This window comes from Urocitellus parryii, chromosome 10, assembly GCF_045843805.1.
Source record: "Urocitellus parryii isolate mUroPar1 chromosome 10, mUroPar1.hap1, whole genome shotgun sequence".
Classification (NCBI taxonomy): Eukaryota; Metazoa; Chordata; class Mammalia; order Rodentia; family Sciuridae; genus Urocitellus; species Urocitellus parryii.
Genome location: NC_135540.1, coordinates 2,304,206 through 2,325,585, shown reverse-complemented (window position 1 = coordinate 2,325,585; position 21,380 = coordinate 2,304,206). Strand labels below are relative to the sequence as shown.

The 21,380-nt window shown below is 37.1% G+C and overlaps 1 protein-coding gene across 10 annotated transcripts in view; it reads right to left on the bottom strand.

The window, feature by feature from the left end:
* Window positions 1-21,380, bottom strand: part of Bltp1 (bridge-like lipid transfer protein family member 1) — a 203,130-nt gene that overhangs the window by 61,386 nt on the left and 120,364 nt on the right. For 9 of the 10 annotated variants that reach the window (XM_077803394.1, XM_077803388.1, XM_077803397.1 and 6 more), the window contains 9 exons: window positions 19,735-19,910; window positions 15,318-16,024; window positions 14,462-14,707; window positions 12,347-12,440; window positions 10,007-10,057; window positions 7,361-7,567; window positions 5,742-5,980; window positions 3,476-3,720; window positions 1,789-1,894 (listed from right to left, as the gene is read on the bottom strand). In XM_077803394.1, the coding sequence (XP_077659520.1) occupies window positions 1,789-1,894; window positions 3,476-3,720; window positions 5,742-5,980; window positions 7,361-7,567; window positions 10,007-10,057; window positions 12,347-12,440; window positions 14,462-14,707; window positions 15,318-16,024; window positions 19,735-19,910 (2,071 nt within the window). The remainder of the gene's footprint in view (window positions 1-1,788; window positions 1,895-3,475; window positions 3,721-5,741; window positions 5,981-7,360; window positions 7,568-10,006; window positions 10,058-12,346; window positions 12,441-14,461; window positions 14,708-15,317; window positions 16,025-19,734; window positions 19,911-21,380) is intronic. The other variant, XM_077803391.1, reaches the window with a different exon arrangement.

Here is a 21,380-nt window from a genome sequence, read left to right as displayed (position 1 = left end):
GTTGCATATCAGCTCATTCAAAGCCTCCGTGATGCATCCGTTCTCATGTGACATGTCTCAAAAACTCACACTTCTGTTCTACCTGTTACCTCATCAACTGGACTAAGTTCCTCAGTGCAGGGACCATCTATCTTCAGATTCCAGCAAGCAGTAACTGAATGGACCCTCAGTCTTTTTCCTCAACACAGTTAGACACCAGTGCTGCTTGTTGATCCAACTCTCCACTTTCTGTCTTTTCTCCAACACTCCTCACAACTAGTGGCATGTCTTCACAATTTTCTTAATACTCCCACAATTCTTTTCTTAAGCCAGCAAATAAATATATCATTCTCTCCCAGTTTCTTGCAATTTTTCTTCACGGTCTCATTTTCTTTTGAAATGTACTCAACTATCAAAAGTAAAACATACTCAAACCTCAGTTCAAATCATTCCTTCACCATTAGGGCCTCAATGATAAGCCCTCTTCCATGAAGTGTTCTTTCCCCTTCATACCTTTAACACTTTCTCTCTCGTTCATTCACACTTTGTATTAGCACATGTAAAAACATCTAATCTTCCCAACAAGGTACAAGTTCCCTAAAGCCTGCTAAATGTATTATCCACATTTGTAACTTCCTCATCATCTTGCTTGGGGCCATAAGTTTTTCAAGGTTTGAGTAAGTAACTACTGAATCAGTTAACTGTCTCTCTTAGATGTAATTTGTCAAGATAATTTGGGCTGGGGGTGTAGCTCAGTTGGAAGAGTGCATGCTTCACATGCACAAGGCCCTGTATTCTATCTCCAGCACCACCACCCCCCCGCACACACACACAGACACAAGATAATTTATACAGGGTCAAAATTTCCACTTGGAATTATATAATGAATTAAGTCATGAGAGAAAAATAGTAAACAGAATAATAACTAAATTTTATAAACAGAATAATAACTAAATTTTGAGGATTTTTAAGAACATTGCTACTAAACACTGTTCAACAAACAGGTGATACCAGCCAGGAAAGTTCTCAGCTTCTCCAGTGGCTCTGCAGACAGGGCCTGCTCAGGTTGATATAATCATGAGGTGCAGCAAACATACAACATGCGATCAAGCACCACAGGCGCTTACTTTGAAAACTGGCTGTTTTTTGTTTGCTCAATGAAATAAAGAATAACTGGTACTTTCCCTATGTAAGTAGTAAGAATAAAATTCCAAAGAAAATCTGCTTTTACAATCAATTGATGGATCTATCTAATTTTGCTCCTGTTCTGCCTGTTAGTTGCGGAGCAGGCTGAACAAATGTTAGCTTCAGGGTGGGCTGAACACTGGACCCCCATCCATCTGGTTCCTTATCACGTGTTTGCCTCAAGGCTGAATACTCAACCCCACTCAAGGCTGGACTCTCAACCCCTACCTGTCTGGTGCAATGGAGACCCACATCTGACCCCTGCCCCATGTGCCTAAGGGCAGAAGATGACACTTTTAGCAACCATTGTATGATCCAATCACTGCACACCAATAAGGCAGCTTGCAGACCCAGAGACCCCATTAGATTTTGGCTATAAAAACTCTCTCCTGCTAGAACTCTCTTTCTTTTCTCACTTTCTCTCTCTTGCGCTTTGCTCTACACCCTTCCCTCTCTCCTTCTCTCTCTCTCTCTCTTTCTTTCTCTTTCCCTTCCCTGTTGATCAGATACCACCACAATAAAGATCTCTTGGTTGCTCCGAGGATCATGGTCACTTTCCTTTCACTGCCAATCAAGTTTTATTTCAAACCTGCATCTATACTAGAGGATACTAGATCATCTTACCAGAAACTTTTTGTATTACTTCATTGACTTCCTTCATGAACACTTTCTGTACAAACACCAAGTGGTTCAGAAGATCAGTTGTGAGATTATGTTCAAAGGAACCAACCTGCCAAACAGAACCAGGATATCAGATTAACAATAGACTAACAATACCATCTTAGTCTACACCTTTTCTTAAAACATCATCCAAAACTTACAAGAGATGATTAAATACATACTATTTGAGATCAATATATTGAAGAAAGATTTAAAATATTCAGAGTTTCTAATACTTTATTGGCCTAACACTGATATGGGCCACTCCCAAAATGTTATTTTTTTTTTAAACCAGTAATTAAGGTGCAAGAAATATTTTGAAAACAAAAAATATTCTAACTATATATAACTTTTTCAAAATTAAAATTTTGCCTAGAGGAAGATTTTTAATGATTCATTTTTGTGATCTTAGAACCACAGACAAGCATCATTGTAAATAAATTTATTTATTCATACAGTGATGTATTGACTGTCTATTCCGTGTACCACATTAAATGCTAAGGATACAATAATGAAAATTCTGCGTCTCAGGATTATACTTGAGTGAATTAGCAAACTGGAGATGCCAGAATTAAGTTGTGCCCTATAATTAGTACAAGGCATTTAACTACTGGCAGGAATTAGCTAATTAACAGATTAAATAGAAAGCAGCCCATAATTGAAGTTGAGTATTATAGGAAAGAGTTTTAAACATCTTTATGATTAAGAAAAATGTTTTATCATTTGTCACTCTTGATAGGCCGAATATTTTGATCAAAAATTAAAAGAGCAAAATAGATTTGGCACTACGTTTTTTGTTTTGTGTTTTTGGTGATGCTGGGGATTGAACCCAGGGCCTTATGCATGCGAGGCAAGCACTATATCAATTGAGCTATATCCCTAGCCCAATAGATTTGGCACTTTTAAGTGAGGAATTACAGAAAGCTTAATTGCTCTGGGCTAAGACAAGTAGAGTCTAAAGACGATACATCAATATTAATACCTAAGACTAATATTTCTATCAAAGAATCCAAACAGCTTTCTTATAGAATTTTTAATCAGATGAAAGACACATCCAAGTGCTTCTGAAACTTTTGCTTATACAGATACAAGCAAAAATGAGGATGATGATGATGTAATCAGGGATGCCATCTTTTATATGAGCTTAGTAAATCTTTCTCTAGGACTCTTTATCACTAATAATCACATATATTCATGTGAATCGTGTACCCTCATTAAAGTTCCGTTTCCTAACTTGCAAAATTAGAACAAATATATCTACCTTACAGGGTTGATTTAAGGACTACAAAAGTCAATAGATATAAAATCTCTTGAATAATAGCTGCTAATTTGCCTTCAAGAAGCAAATATGCCATGAAAATAATGCCAAGATTGACATTAAACTCAATGTAAGAAATGTAAAATTCAAAGATGACTAGTATGTTTTAAAAAGCATGTTTCAATTAAACTACAGGGAAAGAGAAAAAAAACAAGACATAGACAGACATGCCTCTACCCATAATTTCATGGAGAAGGCTTCTGTGGGAACAAATGATTTCATGCTTAACCTTAAGGTTTGCAACCTTAAAAGTTGGATCAACACATATTTTGGTATATCTAAATCTTGAACTTGCAAATTACAAACAATAATAAAATTTAAAAGCAAACTTACTTCTGCCACACAACGTAGATAATTTCCCTGTAAGTAGTACCCTTGTTTAGAAGGCAGTTCATCTATACTCCACACCTGATCAGAGTAGCTGTCATGTTCTTCCATTATGTACTTCCCTGACATAGTAACAGGAGGAAGGTTAAGACTGGCAGAAGGAGGAATGGTTGACATATCTGTGGCTGACACTTTTGAAGTAAAACGCAATCTGTGATTTGGCAGCTCAAATGTAAACCTTGTCTGTGCACCTAAAAGAAATAAGAAAAGTTCTTGTTTGTGCAGGTGCTCACTGGCTCACCAACTCCTCGCCTTTGCAAAAGCGATTTCTAAGAAAAATGTAAGGACCTTTCATAGTCCTTGAAATATATAAAAAGATATTTTAAGTTTGCTCATAAAATACTCCCTTATCTTTAAACATATGTATGGTTTCTACAGAGTCAATCAGCAAGTAGTATTAAGCCTTTTAGGTGCCCAATGTGATATCAGGTACCAGAGAAACATCTATAAATGTTCTTTATATCAGAGAAGGCCAGAACCCTATCACAGAGCACAGAGGAGTTATAATGAGAGAAACTAGTCCATTTTCCTTAAAGGGAAAAAAAAAAAAAAAAAAAAAAAAAAAAACCAAACCCACATCCCCACAATGCTTCTTCATTCACAGACAACATTAGCAGTCGACAACGTGTCTCCTAATCCTGAGTAAGTGTGGAAAGTAGTGAAAACTATCAAAAACCAAAACCAGTTAAACTAAACTAAACTCTGAGAACATTCATAGAGTTTCAAGTACAAATACATGTATCTTTGACCTTAAGAAATAAGGATATGATATGAATTTTCATTTACTGTTGCCTTAAACTTTAAATCAACTATGGTTGATAAATAAATATAGAAATGTTACTTCGACCATTACTCAGCCTGCATGTCCCTAACTGCCCTGGAGGTCTATAAGGGCAGCAGAAGCCTACCACAATTGAGACTTGCTACTGCCCATTCAGTGTATGACGTGTTTACATGTGTGCACTCCTGCAGACCAGCACAATCCCCACTCAGACATTACCACACAGCCCATGTGACCCACACAGACACCTAGTGCTCTCCCCTGAGCACATCCGCTACATCACAGGCCACATCCACTACAGTCACTACCCACACCACAATGTTTACAGGTGGAAAGAGCCGTAAGCAGGAAAGCGCTCACTCACCCCAGCAGCACCTGGGATGGCCCTGACCTCCTCCCGCTCAGCACTGCAGCCAGGCACACTCCTGACTTCTCACCTGCCAGCTGCAGGAGGGGGACCATCCACACCAACCACCTCCCTTGCTCACACAGTTGGATGAAGATGTGGAGCAGCTCAGGCTGCAGCCATGGCCCATCCACCACTAGTGCACATGCTCTGCTACTGCTTTTGTCCTCCTATTCCATCTCAAAAGAATCTGGACTTCTTACCTGTCTGAATATTTGACAATACATCACTTTGCTCTTAAAATATTTCCATTTTTCTAGTTGTAAACTGCCCTATCTGATTCCTGACTTGCTTCTCGTATTTCATGGTTGATTCAAATAAATGATGAAAACAAGTCTGACTACCAGTTATTAATGGCCTTCAATAATTGAAAGCCTAAGACTTCTGACTCTACCAAATCTGGAAACTCACTTTACAGTGCTTCTGTTTCTGAAAATATGAAGGTCTAATTGGTTTTAGGAAAACTCCTCTTAACAACCAAAGCTTGAAATGCTAGGGGTATGCATGCACACACTTTTCTAAATGCATGTATTCACATATGTATGTATTTGTGCTTTAAAAAATTAATTTATTGTGTGAACAGAATATTTAAATTCACCAATTATTCTTCAGAGACACTCAGCACACTAGGGGATGGAGCACATTTTCTTTATCTGATGGAGCAAATCTAGCAAACATGCACAGCAAATAGGAACTCACTGGTGAAATGCTGGTTTCCTCAAACAAATAAGACTAACAAAAAATAAGGCAAGAAAAGGACATAAAAGACATAAAAGGCAGAGAGAAGTAATGAAGAGTATCACCTGCAAACAGAACCTCTGCCTAACGGAAAGCTCTTGGCGGTTTTTTTTTTTTTTTTCCCTGACTAAAGAATATCATTAATAAAATCCAAGTGCTGTGGTTCAATCTTTTGACATTTTTATATAACATTTATAACACCAAAGTTTCCTTTCTGTCAAGATATTATTACTAATTTCTCAAAACTTCATAAATTTTCAGCAGCTGAATTGAGAATTCAGTGATACCTGTCATCCCATGACTTCTCATTCTTCCCATCTTATACTCTGCTTTCAGAGACGGTAACAGTGCTGCTCCGATGGCTATGCCATCTAACATGGCACTGAATTTAAGAACAATAGGCTTCTTCTCCAAGCCTTCTGGGAGCTGAGGAAATTCATTTGTCTCAACAGGAGTTTGATTAACACTTGTTGGGGTTTTTTCAGAGGGCAGTGGAGTTGCAATATCTTCTTTCATAGGCTGTTGGCTATAAACCAAGAAGAAAACAATTGTTCAAAACTCAAAATTAACAGCTACTATTTTACTATATAAAATCATTGGAATTCTTACTGAAAAACAGCCTTGAACAACTATGATCTGGAAAGCAGACAAAAGGCAATAACAACAGTGACTCCTGAAATGCTGTACTTCACTTCTGAGGTGACTCCTATCATTAATGCAAAACTGGAATTTAAACTCAAGATTTCTCTGATTCCAAATTCTATGACTTACCCCACTGCGTTTCTATTACCCATTTACCATTACTAATGCAATTCTGTTAATATGCTGCCACTAGTAGCACTACCATTCCAATGATAATACCACCAACAATAACAGTAATTATTTGAGTGTCAGATATTGCTCTTAGAGTTTTTTTGAGTTTTATCTTACAAAAATCCTTGAGCAGGTACTACTACTACCTATACTTTACAAATGAAAAGGCAGAACTAGAAGTGGTAAAGCTAGGATTTGAACCCAATCAGTTTGGATACAGACCTTTCAACTATTATCCCCTACTGACAATACATCATAACACGGAAAAATCACTTTGAGTATTTTAAAACTAAAATACATGAACACATTCTGGATTCCATGTTCCATTCATGGAAGAAATGTATTTAAATTCTCACTACTTGATCAACTTCAGCTGTAACTTATTACTATGTTGAGAATTAAAGAGCTAGAGAAAACTGGAAAAAAAATTATTGCTCCAGGATACCACCAAAAGACATGCTAATGTCTTCCCTCTTCACAGGATGGAGAAGAGAGACATAATGAGACATGTTGTCTTCATTTTACATATATTTCTATTAGTTACAACTTTTAGAGACCAAGAATAAAGCTCAGCAATGCATATGCCATAAATAATGGCTACAGGCACAGGGAAAGAAGTTAATGTGCAAAGGTCAGATTTGCTGTCTTTTAAATATTTATGTGGCATTAAATGCAGTCTTAAATAATTCATGTGAGGGACAATAATTTCACATATGAAAATACAAAGGACAATTTCATGTAACGGACAGCACAAAACCATGCATGGGACATAAATGACCACTGCAATCTCTTAATTTCAATGAATCCAAAGCAAACAAGGATTGATGGTACCCCTCTGGATACCCGCAGACCCCTAGGCTCTCTTCAGCTTCGTAATGCAACATAGAACACGGGCACCTATATTTCTGAAGCAGTACTTGATGACACCCAACATGACTCATCCATGATCACGTCTCACTACTCTCTACCTGCCCTACTGTTCACATGATCAATACTTAGAAGTATCTTCATCTTCTCAAACTTCTGTTAACAGGCAAAGAAAATCCTGAGGTATCACACAGAATCATCGAACGGGAACGGTGGGGTCACTCACACTGTAGAAGGCTGTCTGATAAGGTCTGAGATTTGCTTGGAGAGCTGGTGAGAACTCCGAACCATCATGCTGTGCAAGGTGGCAGGGTGCTGAGGAATGTTGATGCTGATGGCACCTACTTTGAACACAGCTGCATTGTTTGTCTTCAGTCCCCTCTGGGCACTGTAGAGGGCCTGGGACTTGGCAATACTACATTTCACCACAGTTCTACCAACAGAGGAGGAGAACCATTACAATACAGCCAAACAATCAGAAATTTTGAAGAAGTATTGAGAACAAGAGGAAAACAAATCATTCAATGAGGCAAGTAAGATTTTTCTTGTTAAATTGTACACTGATGAAATGTTTTCCAGAAATATTAAATGCATTTATTGCACATTGCATTAAATAGCAAATAACTTCTAATAGAAATTTATAGAAAAATGAATATGTGCTCACATGTAAGTAAAAGCATGAACACTGACACATCATTACATACATGTGCCCACAAAATTCCACTTGACTTTTGTTCCCATTCAGAAACTCCCCTCCTCCAACTTAGAGATTTGTACAACCACTAACAAGAGAAAGATGCTAAAAAGAAAAGGAAAAAAAAATACTATGCTTTCTAAAATCTAATCAGAGTCAAAGAAATCACTCTTGACAATCACTTACTATGTTAAAAAAAAGTTGAAGGCAAGCCAGGCACTTTAAAAGCCCTACCGCCTGAACTCATGAAGTAAAAGCAAAACGGGAAAAGCCCCCTTCCTTGTTGGGCACTGTGGGTGTTGCAGGTGAGGCTACAGTGGACCTGGTGGAGCATGTGAGTTGGACTAGCACTGTGGATGCATCCTTTCATCAGCCTTCCTGGGCACTTGCAGTAAATTCTCATGCAAGCCTCAGGAACACCCATCAGGCCACATGCTTTTATCATCTCCATGTTAGACCCTGATCACTTCTTTCATGTGTAAAAGTCACACATACACTATGTGTTATGTGGCCTTGACTAAGTAACAACTCTCTTTAAGAATTATAATTATCAATTGATAACTCCCAGTGGCAACCTATAAACTATCTCATTCATTAGTACAGGTCTCCTTACATCCTTTCCAGGTGCACTCTGACAAGAGCACCCTCTCAGTTTCTAGTTCAGTTTGATTGGTGTAGACCATCATGTTGTTCAACCCTAAGAAATGCCAATCTATGCCAATAAAACTTCCTAATTCTTAACTAGGAATAGCAGCCTTGCTCAGTACAAATCAGATTTTAATCAGTTCTTTGCCACTCAGTGAAAATATAAATTGAAAATACTTTCCACATTTACCTCACTGCTTCCCTCTGTAACATAGGAAGCTTCCCAAAATACCACTTTTAATTATATAAGAGCATATGCAACACTGCATTCTCAATTATTTACCAAAAGTCAGAATAGAAGCAAATAGGGCTGAGCTCTCCTACTGGAGACACAACAGAGGTATTTCCAGGGGAGATATTGATGTTAAGTATTAAGGACCTGGGGGCTCTGCCTTGCCCATTACTAGAGGAGCCCATTCATAGTGCACCACTTCAAGAGGCATTCCATGGAGCTGGACGACATGATGGTCCCACACCATCATAACCACTAGCTCTAGCTCCAACCCCACCCCCAGCAGGTCCCAGACTTCAGAGACAGGGAGAAGGAGACTATTTGTGCAACTTGGCTTACACTGTCCACCTTGGTTCAAGACTCTCTAAAAATCTCTAGGATGTGGAGTATAGTGATCATTTACTATTGATTCAACTGTTAAAAATCATTGGAATTTCTTTTCTACTTGGTCACTGCACCTTACATATTTCTCTCAGAAGAAAACTCTAAAAGGAAGGAGGGGTATCTAAGTGGTATCATGACAGAGACCACTTCTTTATTTTCTTACTGCTACATCTCTGGAACCTACACTAGTTTCTAGCACATAGTATAAAAACTAATCAATAATTGTTGAGTAGATATGACCTTAATCCCGTGAGAGCATTCTCTCTAAAGTCAGTATTAATATATTCAGAGAATTCAGTGAATAAAAATGAATAAAAAAGAAATCTCTAGCTGCTATAACTTTGGGATTAAATATGGTGAAAGTTTAAATATTTAAACACATTTAAATGTTATTTAAATATTTAAATTAGCTCAGTATCAAAAAATACCAGATATACACTGGGTCAAATTAAGTCACTCAAAATATAAAAGCACATATAATAAAACCCTAGGAAAAAAAGTGTCAATAGGACAATAAATTCTTCCCATCTTTGTTAATGTTTTAATAACAATTTTCTTAATAAGTAAAAAAAAATTTGAAAAGTGAAATTTCTTTATCTTAATAATATCAAACATAAACAAGTATTTGTAATAAGAGACATTTTAACAGTAACATGCCTAAAAAAAAAAAAAAAAACCACACAACTACAATGTTACAAACTACGGCAACAATAAAACAAGGTAGGAATTACCCAACAGGTAGCCCTTACCTGTGTTTTCCTTAAACATTAGTAAGCTTTACTCTACTGAAGTGTCTATGTTAAAGTTGTGGAATAATAACTATATATATTCACAGCCATAAGGTAATTTAGACACTTATCTTTAAAACTATATGATTCTACATCAATCACAAAGCCATGAAAAAGAATATGACGTACAGAAACTCTTGTTTGGCTGTACTTGTAGGAGATGTAGGAAAATCCTCCAGTCTACAGATGAAGATTCAAGAGAAAGCAGGAAAACAAAAGGGAAGCAAATAAACATTCATATGAATTAGTTACAACATGACAATCACCTGGAAATCTTTTCTGACTTCCCACTCATAAAATTTTCCTTCAAAGTATTTTCTAATCTACTTTTTCATTCCATTTCCTTTCATTGCAACTGGAAATGAAATGTTTAACTCAACACTACAAGAATGGCAGAGATGAATGAATAACTTTTATTTTTCAAATAAAACAGTTCAGTGAACTTTACTGTGGGGTAGGGTCAAGAAATATCATCTTTGTTTTAACATTTTTTACAGAATTTGTTTTGTAAGCTGGGTACAGTGGCACACACCTGTAATTCCAGTGGCTTGGGAGGCTGAGGCATAAGGATTATGAATTCAAAGCCAGCCTCAGCAAAAGCAAAGCCCTAAGCAACTCAGTGAGATCCTGCCTCTAAATAAAATACAAAAATAAGGCCAGGGACGTGGCTCAGTGGTCAAGTGCCCCTGAGTTCAATTCCCAGTATAAAAAAAAAAAAATTTGTTTTGTAAATAAATACAAGATTTACAAGCTGAGAGAACATCTGAAGCCCTTCTCTTAAGTGATACTAGAAAGAAGAAATCCAAGGGGACAGAGCACATATGACATATGCAACATCTAAAGAAACTCAGTTTACTTCCTGAGAAGGCTAAAGCAACCCTGGCCCTTCAAATTAAGAGTCTATCAGGAGATCAGGGGCTCTAACCTCTGTGACTTTCTACATAAGCATCAGGACTTGGTAGAATAGGTACTGGCATCTCTTCAGACTAAACATATGATTTTAAATGTTTTGATCTTTCTGAACCTCAACTTTTTGTTCTAAAAAGTGCGGATAAAACCACCCGTTCACAGCATTGCAGTGTAGACTGAATAACTGATGTGAGGTTCCTGGCCCACTTCTTAATATTTTCATGTCAGATAATAACACTCCCCGCGACCTCATGCTAAGTAAATAGAAAAAGATCTTATCTCTCACAACCACTGGTATTTCCTGGTCTTTCTTTTAGAACACTGCTTAGGAAACGTGATCTAGACCCATAAGGATGCTAGTTTATGGGTCCAAACTATTCCAGCAAGACTTAAACCTAAGATGATTGCTTGAAAGAAATCATCAACACTCATGGCAAAAAGTGACAACCCACTTATAAACACCCACTTCAGGGAATGTTCCCAAGACAGTCACCACATCAGGTAGACTTTTAAGTACTATGACTAGAGCTATAACTGATGATTCTTCTTAGTCAATCTATGGCCAAAGCTTCCATTCAGTCATCCATTAGAATGCTGGATGCACTGCAGGACAACAGAAGCACAGTAAGCAGCTGTGACAGCAAGAAGAGCAAGCGCTCAAAACCTGACCTAAGTTATCAAAACACACTGTAGTCACAGTAGAAAACTGTTCCACGAAAGGAAATTAGGAGCAAAGGTACATACTACCAAGGACACGAAGAAGTCAAATAGTTAAATGTGCTGATCACAGATTAGTAGTCTGAATGCCCTGTGTAAAGGTGATCATCAACAGAGTTCTTCCAAACAGGACCAAGAACAGAACTTAAAGGGAAAAGATTCAGAACAAAGTCAAAATAAAAACACAGGAAACCAGCACCGTGGCACACACCTGTAATCCCAGCAGCTCAGGAGACTGAGGCGGGAGGAATCCAAGTTCAAATACAGCCTCAGCAACTTAGTGAGGCCCTAAGCAACTTAGGGAGACCCTATCTCAAATAAAAAGTTAAAAGGACTGGGGATGTGGCTCAGTGGTTAAGCACCATGGGTTCACTCCTGGGTACTCCCTCCCATGGCTACCTATACTATTACAAGGATTCCATAAGCTTTTTGGCTAAATTCATTAAAAGCAAAAATGAAAAGAGAAAGTTTTAAAATCAAGTGTGAATGAGCAACACTACTTAATGTAATATTAAGATATGGTCTATATTCTTTGCCTATAATATTGTTTCATCTTATATGTGAACTGAAATTTGTTCTGTGATCACTTTTCCTGTTAGACAAACTTACAAAGTACTGGGAGTTAGCTTTGTCAGGGGTAGGGGAGACTAAACAGGTAGCAAAAACTGTTTTAGAAAAAAACATTACTTTCCTAAGAGCATTTTATTTGGTGATATTCTTAATGACATTTGGAATCTTAGTGCCTGAGATCCTTATGTATAAACCTAAAAATCTACTAAGTATGAGCTCATCCAATGAATATCAAATTTTCTGAAAGACTCTAATAACAATTAACACACTTACTGTATATTTGGGGTAATTCCTTCAAGAAGCACGATATTAACTCCACCAATATGAGCAGTGGCACATGTCTCAGTCATCTTTTGATGTAAAACATCTTAAATATGAGAAAAACAATTATTAGAATTCTGGAAATAAGATAACTATACTTCATATTAAAATTTCATTTTATTCATGATATACTCAGTAACAAAAGATAACTATAAAGTTATGATAAAATCTGTTCAAGTATTTTGGAAATACTTTTTGAAAATTTCCTTACAGGTCTTTATTTCTCTGTAATCAGATACACATACACAGTACCTGCAAAATACACACTTCAATATGCCTTTCTTGCATTAACTAGCCTTTGGTACCAAAACCCTAATAGCATTTTTAAGCTCAGAAATAATACTATTTTGTATTCTCTGAGCTTATTTCTAAATTTTCTTAGTAAGAAAATTTGAAAAATTTTAAAAATTAAAAATAAAGGAAAAAGAATCCATAATTAGCACCCTTGGTCTATGTAATTCCTATGATTTTAACATAGGGTATCAATCTTTTTATTACTTTCAAAACCAAATGAGATATATATATATCACTTCCCACTTTTTTCATTTGTCATTTTTTCATATTAATAAATTCTACAATATAATAAACAAACAAACAAACAAAAAACAGCCAATTCTTTAATGCCAGACTTCTGGCTGATTCTCTGTTCAGACATCTTTTCACACAGTCTGACTCTTTTTCTTCTACAATGGTGTGTAGATCTGGACTTGCTGAGTCAAAGCATACATATAGTTTATATAAAGATTCTGATAAAAAGTACCAAATTAACCTTTGAGAAAGTTAAAGCAATCTGAATTTATTTAGAAGTGAATGAAAATAACCATTTCCCTAATTTTCACCCAAACTGGGAATTATCATTCTTAATTTGTTGCTAAACCCATAGATAAACAACTGATAACTCTTTTTTTTTCAACCACTGAAGTCAAACCAGTTGTTTATGTCAGCTCAGCCAGATGAACTTTGGTATACTATGTCCTTTGCTTATATGCCTAAGGAGGACTGATGTGTTTATATTTTCCTTAGCAATTTATAATCCATATAGTTTCTTCAGAGAATTTTTTTATCAGTATAATTTTAGTTTTTAAATAATAAATATAAAGAATATACAATGAAAAGTAGGCTCAAAATAACTTTTATTTAAATCTTACATATTGTAAATCGTTAATAAAAACATGACTCATAAATTCCTTTATTCATATAAAATAACCTGTCAGTTTATCTTCACAACTAGAAAGAAAAGATGCTGATATTACAGAGTCATTGCTGTGAAGGAATCCCTGAAAGTTTAGCTTCAAATTGCTGTATGTATGTTAGCACTTATTTTTATTTTAGCATCTCAGAAACCAGGATGCATTTTATAATCAACAGCAACTGTTGGGCAACATTATATATTGGGCAACATTATTTTATGACACATAAAATCATGGTGGTTTGTTAGATTTACTGAAATGCCATACCTGTGTGATCACTCTTGAGATGTACGGTACATTTTCATGAACGCATGAAATTTTCTATCAACTAATGAAATTTGGGGGGGAGGGGTGCAGGTGACTGAGCTACAGCCCCAGCCCTCTTCCTACTTGCCACAGGGCCTAAATTGTCTAGGCTGGCCTTAAACCTATGACCCTGTGGCCTCATCCTCATGATACCTGGGGTTGCCATGTGCACCCCCTCTCCAGGCTTTCGCAATGACTTCTTACATGATGCCAAAATGAGTACTGGGTTATAAAATTACTATAGCAGTAACAAATAAAAGCAAATACACAAACTTCTTATTTTCTTAATATTTTCAGTTACTAGAGAACTCTTACTAGTGGACATTAAAAGATTTTCAAAGATAAAGTGCCTCTGGTATTAAACATATTAGCTAGATATTTATGTTCCCAAATGTTTTCACTGACTTCAGAGCTGCCTCAACCTGCTGGTCTTCAATTACACTCAGAGTCCTTAAGACTCAACCACAGAACCTGGAGTCTCATCTCTGGAAGGAAAGGGGCCCAGTGGGACTTCTGGCCCACTGGATCTCTTGAGCAGAGCAGCACTATGGTAGGAGGACCCTCAGCATACCTTTCATCTTTTCCTTCAGGGTGAAACTGCCATGGATTCTCTTTAGTTCCGATTCCATTGTCAGCCCACCAATGTCTGCCTCTAGATGCGTGCGGTTCACCATTCCAATCCCAAACACTATTAGAGTAACGTGCTGAGGCTCAGAATTCACCAAGCTACGTTTCCTCTGTGTCTTGGTCAAACTGTTGGTGTCTTGCTCATTCTCAAACACAACTTTACATGTTGGCTCTGTAGGGCTCCGCACTCCTTTTAAAGTAAATGGAAATACACTGTCAGACCTGAAAACTGAAAAATGGAAGGACATTGCATATACCATCCCATCTTTCTTTCATTCACATTTGCAACAAGCCTTCTTCCTCACCAAAACGATCTAATCTTTTCAAAACAACATTTTCTAAGTTCCTACTGAAAGTAAATAGCAGAGCCAGATATTTGAAATCTAGTTTGTCTGAATCCCTAAGAGCACCCTATGTGAGGGAGGAAAGATGGGAAACAAGGCAGTATGAAAATGGAAGGCCATGTTTATTTATTCTCCTGGCAGTGTCAAATTTCTTTCTTTTTTTTTTTTTAAAGAGAGAGAGAGAGAGAGAGAGAGAGAGAGAATTTTTTAAAAATATTTATTATTTTAGTTTTCGGCGGACACAAATCTTTGTTTGTATGTGGCGTGAGGATCGAACCTGGGCTGCAAGCATTCCAGGCGAGCACGATACCGCTTGAGCCACATCCCCAGCCCCAGTGTCAAATTTCTCTGCATTTCAATTATCCATCCAAAACATTTTCCAGGATGAACAACTTGATTTTTTTATTACTGTTATTCTATAAACAGATAATTTTAAATCACTAAAATTTCTGTTACCTGCAGGTCCAAATGTTTCTGAAGATTTTTCTAATATTCCTGTTGGATCAGAGATGAGTGAATAGAAGTTAAGCAGCTTATACATGTTCTGCCAGCACTCAGCCGAAGGCTCACTTTGTTCTGACACTGTGATTGAATCAGAGTCATCCATATGAATAGTCATGTGGTCCACCACATCTTTTGAACCTTTCCTAGACACTTTTGAAGTTCTTCTTTCAGATCTGCCTAATGAATTTTTGTTCCGGGATTCCTTTTTGTTATTCTCATTGTTGGTCCGTTTGTTCTTTGCATTATTTACTCTACTGCCACCATTAAGACTTCCTCTAGAACTGCGGCTGAAGTCAGAAGAACGAAAATCTCGATGCTTTCTGGTTTTGAAAGTGGGTGTTGGGGAAGCTGATCCGGCTGTGTATCTGCTAAGTTTAATGTCAGTCTGAGTTGCTTTGATATCATCTATCATTGTACTAAACTGGTGAATGAGACGAACCAAAGCCATATCTACATGCTGGCTAATTGACTGACAGGAAATAGTGAAGTTGCAGTGGAAGGTATTATAATAGCGCTTGTTAAGATCGTGGAAGGAAAGGGCACTGGTGGAGTTCTGAGGTGTGCATACAGACTTCTCCATTACCACAGCACTGATGCTAAACGTTTCCAACATTAGTGCTGGCTTGAACTCCAGTGGAGGAAGATTCACGTGCCCTTGCCTAAGAGTTAAAAAAAAAAAAAAAAAGGACAAGGCTTTACTTTTTTTTCTAGAACTACACATCTTTATAAATTTGTAAGCAGACTAATCTCCAAGGTGAAATATGGCATAAGCCATATAAATAATTTTAAGCAAGACAGCCAACAAGATTACGGTTTTTCTCACTAGACAGTCTTCCCTATGGATTTTACTCTATAACTACTAAGTCAAAGTCAGTCTTCCTACACTAAGAAATGATTTCAATGAAGCGATAAAACAACTCTTTCCTGCCATTCAATGGTAGAAATGATGGTTCTATAATTACAGATCAGTTAGAACATATCTCTTAACCTCTCCACCCTCTCTGTACTAAACTACATATTTAATTTCTTCATATTTAATGGAATTTTATTTGCCATTAGAAAGGAAACCCCCATGGCATGCTTTACCAAGTTTTACGTGGAGAGGAAAAGCAACTGAAACGAAAATAAAAAATATACATGAAAAATACTTAAAATCTTGTACAAAAATTATTTTGGAAAATCCTATTTAAAGATTTTTGTATAAGAATATGAAGCTCAATTTTAATTTAAACCCCCCGAATCTCAAATTTCCATAAAACAACTACCAATAACAATCTCAAATACCAAAACTTTTAAAAAGGTTATTTTCCCACTCCTTTTCATGTGTACTCTGACTGTACAGTTATAAAGGTCAAATTAAACATCAACCTTTTCAGTTACCAAAACAAACAAACAAACAATAACAAAAAACAAAAGGTACTTTGAAAATATTCCCAATTAAAGAATTTACAATTTTAAAATGGCATTTCCTTAATGAATACTAGTATTGCTTACTTAATAAGAAAAGTGCTGCATCCTAGTGTAATTCATGAAGTTGCACAACCTTAGAGGAAGCCCACATTCAATGCTGACTATGTGGTAAGAAAAGGAAAACTCTGATAATGAGAATCAGAACTGCAAAGTAAGAATCTAAAACAAGTTTTTAACAATGGCAAGAAAATCCTAAAGCCAGGAAACTCAAGTTTAAAAGGGGAAAAAAGCCAAACAACTGAGAGTATGACTGAACACTTGGAGACAAAGAGCTGGCATGGGCTCAGCATGAAAAAAAAAAAAACAACACAATTAAAATGCAAAAATATGTTTTAATCCTTAGTATTTGAAACTACTTTGACTGGAGACAGCAGGGATAAGAAGGTATTTATGAGAATCTATTACATTCCAGACTCTATGCTAAATGTTTAATAACTGCCCTGGCTGTACAGCCTAGTGGGAGTGTTATATGTGTTTCACAAGAAATTAGGACCCAAAAGTAATGTACAAAAATTTGCACAATGAACAATGTGCTTCCAAAAACAAAACCAGGTGAGACTGAAATTAATGACGGGAAAAGGACAGTGCATTTAAGGTCTCCAAATAAGTAATAAGAGTTTCAGATGGAATTATAGGAGATCTGAGAAATAAAAGCCAATAACGAGTTTGTTGTGAGAGTGTACAACATTCAGAACTGAGATGATAGCAGAAAAATTAAAAGGAATATTAAATTCAACTAGACCAAAGGTAATTCAGTTCAGAGAGCACAGAATCTCTCTGGGAACATAAAAGGGAAATGTAGTTGGAGGAAGGTCTAATTTCCACCAGTATGACACGCACTTCATAGAAAGGATGGGGGGGATTTCAATGTTCCTGTGACATTAGAAACTCCTCAGATACTCTGACCTGAAAAGAAGAAGGCTGTGACTAGAATCTAATTGCATGTACATGTAATCCACATCTGTCTAATTATGTATAGATTCCATAGCACCTGCATGTGATCCACATGCATGGACATGTATATAATGTATGTGTGCATGAACAGATACATGCACATACAAATATATTTAATTTTGTGAAAGCCAGCTATTACAAATAGAAATACAACTTTAGCTCAGATCTTTCAACCCTAGACAGGGAGTACATATAGGTATTAATGTTTTGCTGTCTAGGTTCAAATTTGAATAAACTTCAATCACTATGGTATTTACTCTGAGGACAGGCTTGCTATAGGTCTTCACTATACAAACAACAGACATTTATCACTGTCACTCCCTCAGTCTGTCAGTGATTGACCAATGCACATTTGCTTTCAGTCTATACACAGCAGTTAGCTGTGTTGCCCCTGGTTGCCCAGTGATAAATCCTCAGTAATCAGAAGAAGCTGGATAACAAAGATGAAAATTAAACAAAGACACTGGTAATACTGGTAGAGAAATTCAACTCAGTATAAATGGGGTGGGAAAAGACATAGGACCATGGGACCATAGGAATGCTGATTCGTTCACTCTGGGGAAAAACTAGGTGTGCAGCCAGAGGAAATGGCAAGGTAAACGCACTGACCTACAGAGGAAAGCGGGAAGTAAGAAGACATCCAGAGGAAGCACTGCTGACACTACTCAAGACACAGTTCCTGACACTGAAGACAAAGGGTTGGAACCAACTGACCCTTGCTTACAAAGGAGTAGGACATTTCTCCAAGGCACAGAGAAGATGCTCATTCAGTATTCTATGCTGTACAGAGAGAAGGAAAGAACTGTGCAAAATATCCTTTGAGAGGTTTTACAAAGAAACATTTCTGATGTTCTATATTACTATGTATTAAGTGTTATTTTTTCATTTTTCTATACATGTGAAATTAACATAAAACTTCTAATGTTTTAACAAACATTTCAAGGTCTTAAAAGCAACTTCGTTCCCATTAATTAAAATCAGTCTCAGCTTTTGTGGCTACTATCATGGTACCACTCCACTGTGAATGGCAAGGAGTCCTGTATTTAATAGAAAAGACAAGGCAATTTTGGTGTTCCTGTGATATTAGAAATCCTCAGATATTCTGACCTGAAACAAAATTTAAGAAATTCACAATTTTCTCTATATCACTCTGTGAAATTTTATAAAATCTAATTTTGTTAAGTTATAAAAAGTATTCAAAAGAATATTTCAAGTGAAAAATATATTTTACATAGCTATATATTGAATAAAAGTGCTCTTTACTTCTAATCTACCACCTTGCAAACGCATGAATAGGATTAACTGAAGGTTGCATAAACTTTTAGTCACAAATGCTACCTGGGACCATAGCCCACCCCACTATTCCTACTCATGAAAGGTCCAAGATCAGTTAGGTCCTGTTAGTGGGCGTCCCACTGCCTGTGAAGCAGTTAAGAGACTGTCAATGTTCAAGAATACAGATTGCAGCACAAGACGGCTTGTCTCCCACCAGGCTACTCGGGCTCTGGCTCAGTTTCTGATGGCTGCACTCTCAGTGAGGTCTCCATGCTGCTCCTAATTCAAAACACCACCTGCTGCAAGTCAACTCAGACAGCAAGTGAAGAATCCTAAACAGTTATGAAACTGCAATCCATAAGGCCACAGATACCCCACTGCTGCAGGCCAAGTAGTTAACACTGAATGCTTGTATCAAGAAATGCACTTCAGACAACCCTCGTATGTGTGCCATCATGGTATTAAAATGCTTTAAAATAGACCTCTCAATAAGTTAACATAATGAACAAGTTAATTCATTTAAAATGTGCCTACTTTATTAAACAGAAATTATCTTCTAAATAAGATATTAGAATCGTTTTGTCACTAGGATTAGAAGAAAGCAAAGTTAAAAGACAAACAGGAGGTACGATTCTTGCACAAAATTAAACAACAAAATGCAAAAAGATACCTTCTTGCTCTTTTGCCTTTTCTCTCTTTTGCTGTATCTGAATCCACAATATCTGCTCTGAGGCAGTCCAAAGTCCCCGAAAATGAAAGGTGTTCTCCAAAGTACATTCGGTAGCAGAGTGGCACTGTGTCCTGTGACTGGATGCCTGTATGACTCAGAAGAGGTTTAAAAACGACCTGAAAGACAACGAACACTTGCTTGGTTGTAATAGTCATCTAACACTTGTTTCTAACAGTCCTTCCTTTACATTGTAATCATTTTTACGGAACTGCATTATTCTGGTTAAATCTCTAGTTAACTAAGTTTCCCAGTCACTAACAGGTTATCCGGCAGAAGCAACTGTAGGTGTCCAGCAGGACGGCACTATAATCTCTAACTACTGACCCTGCTGCACGGTTCTTTTCCTCCTCCCACAACTCCACTAAGGGGCTGTACTCTGCTTTGCCCAGCTACCTCCTGACTCTCATAGTATGCTCTCCCACAGTGGTCTTTCCCTGATGCTTAAAAATCCTGTCTAAATTGACAGGTACACTTATTCAATGAGACCCAAATCTACAGTTTCAATTGTCCTACATCAATCCTAATGGAAAATTCTTCCCTCTACAAAGCTGAAATCATCCTCCATCTTTCTTAATATTAATCATCAATTTATGCTCCAGGCTAATCCTCTGCACTCACTAGGGGGGTGGTTTCTGACTTTTTCTTTGCCATCTCAATTTATCATTCTGAATGACTTCATCAGCCACACAGAAAACCGGACCCACAGTTAGTTACCTTAGGTATGTGACTTCTTTCTCCCCATAAACTTGACTTAAACTGCATTTCAGCAACTTCCTTGACTACACCTCTTCACCTAGTTTTTTCTTCCTGCCTCTGCTGTCCATCATACCTATCCCCATAGCTGTGCATCTAAGCACACCAAGAGAAAATGACATCTTTCACTGGCGCTTTTTTTTTTTTATTATTGTTGGTCGTTCAAAACATTACATAGTTCTTAATACATCATATTTCACAGTTTGATTCAAGTGGGTTATGAACTCCCAATTTTACCCCGTATACAGATTGCTGTATCACATCAGTTACCCTTCCATTGATTGACAAATTGCCTTTCTAGTGTCTGATGCATTCTGCTGTCTGTCCTATTCTCTACTATCCCCCCTCCCCTCCCCTCCCCTCCCCTCCCCTTTTCTCTCTCTACCCCTTCTACTGTAAATCATTTCTTCCATTTGTATTATCTTGTCTTACCCCTCCTTTCCTCTTATATGTCATTTTGTATAACCCTGAGGATCGCCTTCCATTTCCATGCGGTTTCCCTTCTCACTCCCTTTCCCTCCCACCTCTCATCCCTGTTTAATGTAAATCTTCTTCTCAAACTTTCGTCCCTACCCTGTCCTTGTTTACTCCCCTTATATCAAAGGGGTCATTTGGTATTTATTTTTTAAAGATTGACTAGCTTCACTTAGCATAATCTGCTCTAATGCCATCCATTTCCCTCCAAATTCTATGATTTTGTCATTTCTTAATGCAGAGTAATACTCCATTGTGTATAAATGCCACATTTTTTTTTATCCATTCATCTATTGAAGGGCATCTAGGCTGATTCCACAATCTTGCTATCGTGAATTGTGCTGCTATGAACATCGATG